A 9,095-nucleotide genomic window follows, 5' to 3' on the forward strand; every position below is an offset into this window, starting at 1 on the left:
TCACTGCACAAAGGCCTCACACAGCAACCTGCTTCAAATTGCTGTACCTTTGACGAAGAATTCTCACATCAGCCCCAGGACATGGCTAGCCTCGGTGACCAGGCTGTGCTACAGGCCATCTTCAACCCCAACACCCCCTTTGGTGACGTTCTCGGGTTGGACCCAGAGGTAGAGCTGACCGATGACGGTGAGTGTTTCAAAGTTTCAATCAATTCTTCTCACAAAAGATCTCCGCATTGTCCTGTTTAAAGTCAAAGTTTTGCGTGTGGGCGCTGGGATCAGGCGTGGCTGCGACACTCGCTCTCTAGGCTTGGCTCTGAGGCTCATTCTGGATCCCATACCCCACTGAGCCAGTTTCTGGGGATCCCATACCTCAGAGTGTCAGTGCCCTAAGAACCCATTTCCTAGCAAGAGTGCCCGGGGAACCAGTATCCCAATGAGAATCAGCAGCTGGGGAATGCACACCCCACTAAGTCAATTCCCTCGAAACTTGTACCCCAGGGAGAGTCGGTGCCTGGGGATCCCACACCACAGTTAGATGTGGCACCCAGGGAGTCCGTACCCCAGCAAGTGTGAGCGCCCAGGGAGCCCGTACCCCAGCAAGTGTGAGCGCCCGGGGAGCCCGTACCCCAGCAAGTGTGAGCGCCCGGGGAGCCCGTACCCCAGCAAGTGTGAGCGCCCGGGGAGCCCGTACCCCAGCAAGTGTGAGCGCCCGGGGAGCCCGTACCCCAGCAAGTGTGAGCGCCCGGGGAGCCCGTACCCCAGCAAGTGTGAGCGCCCAGGGAGCCCGTACCCCGGCAAGTGTGAGCGCCCAGGGAGCCCGTACCCCGGCAAGTGTGAGCGCCCAGGGAGCCCGTACCCCAGCAAGTGTGAGCGCCCAGGGAGCCCGTACCCCAGCAAGTGTGAGCGCCCAGGGAGCTCGTACCCCAATGAATCAGCACCTGGGGAATCTCAATCAATCTCTCTCTCTCTCACCCCGGATGTTGTGCACCTTGTACGGAGGGTATAGGCAGGGGTTAAATAACGGAGATGTAGGGATGGAGGATTATTTTGGAGCTTTGCTTGATTACCTACATCTTATGTAATCCATGTTAATTTGCCGTGTTTAGATAGCAGGTTTGATCCAGTCCTAGTGGACCAGGCTAAAGACTTGGAACTCCAGGGAATTTCCCTGGCGGAGTCTGGGAATGTGGATGCAGCTCTAGAGACGTTCAGTCAGGCTATCAGGATTGTCCCTGAGCGAGCATCTGGCTACAACAATCGAGCACAAGCTCTACGGCTGAAGGGAGACACTACAGGTAACAGCCCAGGACTAATACAAAGGGGGAATCAGATGCAAGATGAGGACGATTAACTGAAATATTTTTGTAGGGCAGGAGACTCTCTCGGGAAGTTTGTGCAGACAGTTGCAGCGATTGTCCTGGATCTCTGCCTGTGTCTGTCAATCACTGAGGATGGATGAGTGCTGAGGAAATGGATGATTGAGGAAACGGACTGGTGGGTGGAAGAATGGATGGATGGGATGTCTGGATGCGTGGTATGATGGATAGATGGCTTGATGGATAGGTAGAGTAATTGATGGATGGATAGACAGGGCGATGGATATATGGGACGATGGTGTGTCGATGGACGGTAGGTGTGGTGATGCATAGATGGGATGATGGATGGGTGGGGTGATGGATGGTGGGTATGATGATGGGTGGGTGGGAAGGTGGATGGATGGGGCACTGGGTGGTGGGTACGGGTGGGATGGGAAGATGGATGGATGGGGCAATGAGTGATGGGTATGACGATGGATGGAGCAGGGGGTGGGTGCAATGATGGTTCCATCTGCTCGATTATTACTCTCCAGTTACAGAAGTGAAAATTTGTCAAATAATGATACTTGCATCTACTTTCTAAAGATTGGTGAGTAATTATAACAATATACAGGAACATACCACAGGGGCCATCACAGCTGAGACTGACCCTCTTTCCTCCTGATGATCATACTCACTTGCCAGCAGGAAGCGATTGGAAGCAAGGACCCAAGCTGATTTTTCCTTCCTTGGACCAGGAATGTCTAAGGCCAGCTGTAGTGCATCTACCGCTGCGATCAGCTGACGCAGCACAACCAAGGATCGAACCTGGGGTGTTCCTGGTCTGTACGGTTTAGCTACAGGCCAGGTGGGGCATTTCCCCACTGAGCCATGGCAGATATCTTTATAACAAACGGCGCTACGGTGGAGCATTGTACTCGCATTCAGAGCGGCAGGTAGTTACCTCGGACGGCTCATCTTCACCTCCTGTAGCCTGAGACCAGGACGGAGCCTGAGAGTAGAGTGCCTTGCAACCTTCCTGGCTGGGCGGCAGCAAAGGAAGACCTCAGAGAAAAGTTTAAAACTTAAAAGCGCTTTACAGACAATGAATTACTTTTGAAGCGTAGTCACTGTTGTAATGTAGGAAACACGGCAGCCAATTTGCGCACAGCAAGATCCCACAAACAGCAATGTGATAATAACCGGATAATCTTTTTGTAGTTATTTTGGTTGAGGGATAAATATTGGCCCAGGACACCGGGGAGAACTCCCCTGCTCTTCTTCGAAATAGTGGCTGTGGGATCTTTTTACGTCCACCTGAGAGGGCAGACGGGGCCTCGGTTTAACGTCTCATCTGAAAGACGGCACCTCCGGCAGTGCAGCGCTCCCTCAGTACTGCACTGGGAGGGTCGGCCTGGATTATGTGTTCAAGATCAGCTTCAGGTTCCATCCCCAGTCCCTGAGTAGGCTCATCTCAGCCGGTAGGATCACCAAATTTGAAAAATCAGCCAGGGTTCCAACTGCTAATTGTGATTCATGTATCTCCTCCAGTCAGAGCTTGAATGTTGGGTGAGGCCCCCTGCAGACAAATAGTCTGGTGACACTTACTAGACCAATGCACGCTGCACTAATGAATGGCTATTTAAATAGGAACATAGGAACAGGAGTAGGCCCCTCGAGCCTGTTCTGCCGTTCAGTTAGATCATGGCTGATCTGTATCTTAACTCCATTTACCCGCCTTGGTTCCATAACCCTTAATACCTTTGCCTAACAAAATTCTATCAATCTCAGTTTTGAAATTTTCAATTGACCCTCAGCCTCAACAGCTTTTTGGGGGGAGAGAGTTCCAGATTTCCACTCCCCTTTGTGTGAAGAAGTGCTTCCTGACATCACCCCTGAACGGCCTGGCTCTAATTTTAAGGTTATGCCCCCTTGTTCTGGACTCCGCCCACCAGAGGAAATAGTTTCTCTCTATCTATCCTATCAAATCCTTTAATCATCTTAAACACCTCAATCAGTTCATCCCTTAATCGTCTATACTCAAGGGAATACAAGCCGAGTCTATGCAACCTGTCCGCATAATTTATCCCTTTTCGCCCCGGTATAATTCTGGTGAATCTGCACTGCACCCCCTCCAAGGCCAATATATCCTTCCTGAGGTGCGGTGCCCAGAATTGAACGCAGTATCTCCAGGTGGGGTCTAACCAGAGCTTCATATAACTGTAGCATAATTTCCACCCCCTTTATGTTCCAGCCCCCTTGAGATAAAGACCAACGTTCCAGTTGCCTTTTTAATTAATTTTTGTACCTGTCCATTAGCTTTTAGGGTGTCCTTAGGGTTACTGGTGCCTGTACAGCTTTAACTCAGCAGGTGTTAGCACTGTCAGAAAAGGAGGTGCAAGAATTGGGGAGCCCAGGGGGAGGGAACGGTGCCGATTGTGAATCCGTACTAAAGGAATCGATCGGTTGAAAGTGTGAGTATTGATCCATCGCCGGGCAATCGGCTGACCGGTCCGAAATCTTGACTCGTTCCAGAGGCCCTGAACGACCTGAACAAAGCCGTGGAGCTGAGCGGAGGGCAAGGCCGGACAGCGAGCCAGGCTTTGGTCCAGCGGGGGCTCATCTACCGACTCAACCAACAGGACCAAGAGGCTCTGCAGGACTTCAGACAGGCGGCTGGTCTGGGCAACAGGTTCGCCCGGAGCCAAACGACCCTCATGAACCCGTATGCGGCTCTGTGCAACCGCATGCTGACCAAGATGATGGCCGATCTCAGGAATCCCAAGCCCCCCCCCTCACCCTCTGTGTGAAGGGCTACGTTCCATTGGTACAAGAATTCAGTGAGATTGGTGTTCCTCCCCTTCTGTCGTTAATTATGACTTTTTTGTTTTAAATAATCTCCATGATTTTTTTTTTGTTTGTGTGTCTTTTATCTCCCTCCTCCGATGGCCGCACAGTTACTACAATCCCTGGCCTTGAGATGTAATCAGACGTTGCTCCAACTCCAATCCCTTCCTTCCCCCTCACATTGAGAATTGGTAACCCTGCCCAATGCAGCCAAACCTGAGTGTTTGTGATTAACCTCTGCACTCTAAGAGGGAGCGCAGCACTCTATCACTAGTTACCAAACCCTGCGAGAGGGAGCCCAGCCCTCTATCACCAGTTACCAAACCCTGCGAGAGGGAGCCCAGCCCTCTATCACTAGTTACCAAACCCTGCGAGAGGGAGCCCAGCCCTCTATCACTAGTTACCAAACCCTGCGAGAGGGAGCCCAGCCCTCTATCACTAGTTACCAAACCCTGCGAGAGGGAGCCCAGCCCTCTATCACTAGTTACCAAACCCTGCGAGAGGGAGCCCAGCCCTCTATCACTAGTTACCAAACCCTGCGAGAGGGAGCCCAGCCCTCTATCACTAGTTACCAAACCCTGCGAGAGGGAGCGCAGCACTCTATCACTAGTTACCAAACCCTGCGAGAGGGAGCCCAGCCCTCTATCACTAGTTACCAAACCCTGCGAGAGGGAGCGCAGCACTCTATCACTAGTTACCAAACCCTGCGAGAGGGAGCCCAGCCCTCTATCACTAGTTACCAAACCCTGCGAGAGGGAGCCCAGCACTCTATCACTAGTTACCAAACCCTGCGAGAGGGAGCCCAGCCCTCTATCACTAGTTACCAAACCCTGCGAGAGGGAGCCCAGCCCTCTATCACTAGTTACCAAACCCTGCGAGAGGGAGCCCAGCCCTCTATCACTAGTTACCAAACCCTGTGAGAGGGAGCCCAGCACTCTATCACTAGTTACCAAACCCTGCGAGAGAGGGTCCTCTGCTTTACTTCTAGAGTTAGCTAGTTATCACATTTCTATTTGTCCATGGAAAGATTTCAATTGATATTAAAATGATGGTATTAAGTTAAATTCAGTTCACCAAAGGTTAAATCACAATACGCAGCTTCTGGGAAATGGGAATTAGATTGAGATGAAGCATCTACCCTCATTGCTTGAAGTAATGGAAGTTCCTTATCAACTTTCCAGTAAACGTTCACACAGCAGGTCTTGCAAAGCTCAGCGGGGGTTAATTTTCCATTTGACCTTAGCAGGGGTTAATTTCTGGGAGCTCGCACCAGGAGGATGGGAACCATTTGATTGGCGGCTCAGCTGACCAATGCCTGGACCCTGAGGGCTGGGAGCATGTCAGAGGTCAAACTCTTGGCTTCCTGTCCAACGAGGAAAAGACAGAAGCAGAGGATCTGAAGTTTCTAGTTTAGGCAGGCCTAGAGTTCATGGCCGACCAGTTTTAGAGAGTCTATTGGTCAGAAGAGAGCAGGCGGGGTGGCTTATTTGTTATTTTCAATGTTACGAACAGTGTTATGCAAATAAGTTAAAGTAAGGTGAAATTTATTGTAAATGTTACTCTTGTTCATTTATTATCTTTAAAATAAATCAACCTGTTGATTTATAATTGATCTCATCTCACTTTCGGAAGATTGGAGAAGTGCATGTGGGAGACTGCAGTATCCAGTTCATGTAACAACAGGTTTCATTATCTTGCCCTGGGTTACCCTGGACTAGATATTGGGCAGGAAGGGTATACTCCTGATCATAAGGGACATGGAGTCTGCCTACAGAAGAGAGCAGTGATGCTGAAACTGAGAGAATACCTAGTGCAGACCCAAAATTTGTAACACAATTACTGCCAGAACTGTCCATTAGAAGCGAGTCTATTGTTAAAATAACTTTTTATTTGAATTTGGTTTTCGCTCAGTGCCAATGCCAACAGAGCATGAACCCGACGCCCAGCATTCCCACATTATCGAGTGTCACACTGATCCCCAAACCAGTGCAAGAATCTCCCATGCCAGCACACACTGAAAGATGTTCGGAGAAGAAAACTGCAGGAACAATGAGAAGTCAGTATAGATCTATAATTCGGAAAAAATTGGGTTTGGAAAATAAAATTTAATTCTTGCCGTTTGTCGTCCCGACCACTAGATGGTGCAATTGCATGCCATAGCGGTGCAATGTCACCCTCTGCTGGCAGGAGAGCAGAACTACATCAACAATAGGCGCCATTTAACGTCATAAATCGTCCCAAGGCGCTTCACAGGAGCGTAACCAGACAAAATTTGAGACCGAGCCATATAGAGAGATATTAGGACAGGTGATCAAAAGCTCAGCCGAAGAGGTAGGCTTTAAGGAGCATCTTAAAGGAGGAGAGAGAGGCGGAGAGGTTTCGGGAGGGAATTCCAGAGCTTAGGGTCCAGGCAGCTGAAGGCACGGCCGCCAATGGTGGAGCGATGAGAATCGGGGATGCGCAAGAGGCAAGAATTGGAGGAGCGCAGAGATCTCGGAGGGTTGTAGGGCTGGAGGAGGTTACAGAGATAGGGAGGGGGGCGAGGCCATGGAGGGATTTGAAAACAAGGATGAGAATTTTAAAATCGAGGCCTCGTCGGACCGGGAGTCAATGTAGGTCAGCAACATTGTCACAAGGCACTTTGCAGAGAGGAAAATAACAACGGGAATGAATGCCGAGCCATGGCCGGAGAGTTAGGAGAGGCGACCAGAAAGCTCACTCAAAATGATGAGCTTTAAAAAGAGTTTTAAAGGCGGGGAGAGAGGGGAAATAGAAGTACATGAACAAAAATTAGTTTTAACAATATTTCTTTGCATTCAAGTTCTTTTTTCACAAATGAATTTTTCCCTGATAAGTCTTGGATTTTGAAATCAATTCTCAAGATTATTTTTTTCTGATTTTCATCTAAATATGTACAGCCTGGAGAACTGCGGTGATTCCCAAACTCCTGTGATTTTTTTTTTTGTCTGTCTCTGAAGATCAGGTTCTGTGCATGTGGCGACAGGGAATATTGTGTCCTGCTCTTGTGTCTCAATAACCATTAGAATGGGGGTGCAGTGGAGGTTCGCTAGAATGATACTGGAGCTAAAGGGGTTAAATTATGAGGACAGGTTGCACAGACTAGATTTGAGTTTAGAAGACTAATTGAAGTGTTTAAGATGATTAAATGAGTTGATAGGGTAGACAGAGAGAAACTATTTCCTCCGGTGGGAGAGTCCAGAACAAGAGGACGTAACCTTAAAATTAAAGTTAGGCCATTCAGGGGTGATGTCAGGAAGCACTTCTTCACACAAAGGGGAGTGGAAATCTGGAACTCTCTTCCCCCAAAAACTCGAGATTGGGGGTCAATTGAAAATTTCAAAATTGAGATTGATAGATTTTTGTTAGGCGAGAGCATTAAAGGTTACAGAACCAAGGCGGGTAAATGGAGTTAAGATACAGATCAACCATGATCTAATTGAATGGTGGAATGAGCTCGAGGGGCTGAATGGCCTCCTCCTGTTCCTATATACCTAGAATATTATTTAATCCTTAGACTGGCTACAGCTCCAGGGAAACTCCTGCCTTTCTAGGCTGCTCAGCTTTGAGCTCTTGCAACGTGATACTGAAACAAAGACCAGCCTAGATGTCAAGAGCTGCTTCGTCAACGTAATATTAATATTAATCTTAAACTAATAAAATTGAACTTTAATTACAAATAAAAAAGTATAGATGCTTTCGTTCTCGATGTTTCTATTTTCACCATTCTTCTTTCTATTTTTTATTTAATTTCAATCTATCTAATCCTGTCCCATCTTTTTTAACCCCCTTAAAGAATTAACTGTAAAATCATCCCTCTATATTATTTCTATCTTAAGTGTCGGCTTGGCTCAGTGGGTGGCTCTCTCGCCTCTGAGTCGGAAGGTTGTGGGTTCAAGTCCCACTCCAGAGACTTGAGCACAAAATCCAGGCTGACGCTCCCAGTGCAGTACTGAGGGAGCGCTGCACTGTCGGAGATGCCATTTTTCAGATAAGGTGTTAAACTGAGGTCCTGACTGCCTGCTCATGTGGACATAGAAGATCCTATGACATTATTTGAAGAGAAAGGAGGTGTCCTGGTCAACATGCATCTCAACCAATACCACCAAAAATAAAACGCAAAATACTGCAGATGCTGGAAATTTGAAATAAAAACAGAAAATGCTGGAAACACTCAGCAGGTTAATCAGCACCTGTGGGGAGAAGAAGGGAGATTTAACCTTTCAGTTCATACTAAAGGACAAAAAGTGAATCCTATCTTCCTGTCTCCACAGGTGCTGCCTGACCTGCTGAGTGTTTCCAGCATTTTCTGTTTTTATATCATCAAAAACAATTTATTGCATAGAATGTAGAGCACAGAAACAGGCCATTCGGCCCAACAGGTCCATGCCAGAATTATCTGGTCATTTGCTGTTTGTAGACAAATTGGCTTTTGTATTTATTTACAAACAATAGTGACTGCAATTCCATCGTACTTCATTGACTGCGAAGCACTTTGGGACGACCTGAGGATGTGTAAGGTGCTATATAAATGCAAGATCTTCTAATACTTCAAACTAAAGTGAGTATAAGAGTTGGACAAGACATCAGCAGAGTGATCGACACATCGCCCCTCAAAACCCCCCTCTTTGACCAAGCTGTCCTAATATCTCCTGACTTAGCTCGGTGTCAAACTTTGTTTGATAATCACTCCCGTGAAGCGCCTTGGGACGTTTTACTACATTAAAGGCGCTATATAAATGCAGGTTGTAGTTGTAGGGTAACATAGGCAAAAACATGACAATCACTTAAGAAATGATCAGCTGCTGCGATGGGGAGAGTGTGGAGTTTGTCAGGATGGATGAAATAAGATGGATTGAATTGTCCTCCTCATCTGTATCGTGTAGAGTACAGAATAAGGTCTATATTTTTCTTACTTGAGTCGTCCAGGCG

At 47.9% G+C, this 9,095-nt stretch overlaps 1 protein-coding gene across 1 annotated transcript; it reads left to right on the plus strand.

The window, feature by feature from the left end:
• Positions 1-5,753, plus strand: ttc36 (tetratricopeptide repeat domain 36). Its single transcript, XM_067970895.1, has 3 exons — positions 1-187; positions 1,110-1,298; positions 3,834-5,753. The coding sequence occupies exons 1-3, from the start codon at positions 82-84 to the stop codon at positions 4,106-4,108; spliced, it is 570 nt and encodes a 189-aa protein (XP_067826996.1). The 5' UTR covers positions 1-81; the 3' UTR covers positions 4,109-5,753.
• The last annotated feature ends 3,342 nt before the right edge of the window (positions 5,754-9,095 follow it).

Source organism: Heptranchias perlo, chromosome 33, assembly GCF_035084215.1.
Source record: "Heptranchias perlo isolate sHepPer1 chromosome 33, sHepPer1.hap1, whole genome shotgun sequence".
Taxonomy (NCBI): domain Eukaryota; kingdom Metazoa; phylum Chordata; class Chondrichthyes; order Hexanchiformes; family Hexanchidae; genus Heptranchias; species Heptranchias perlo.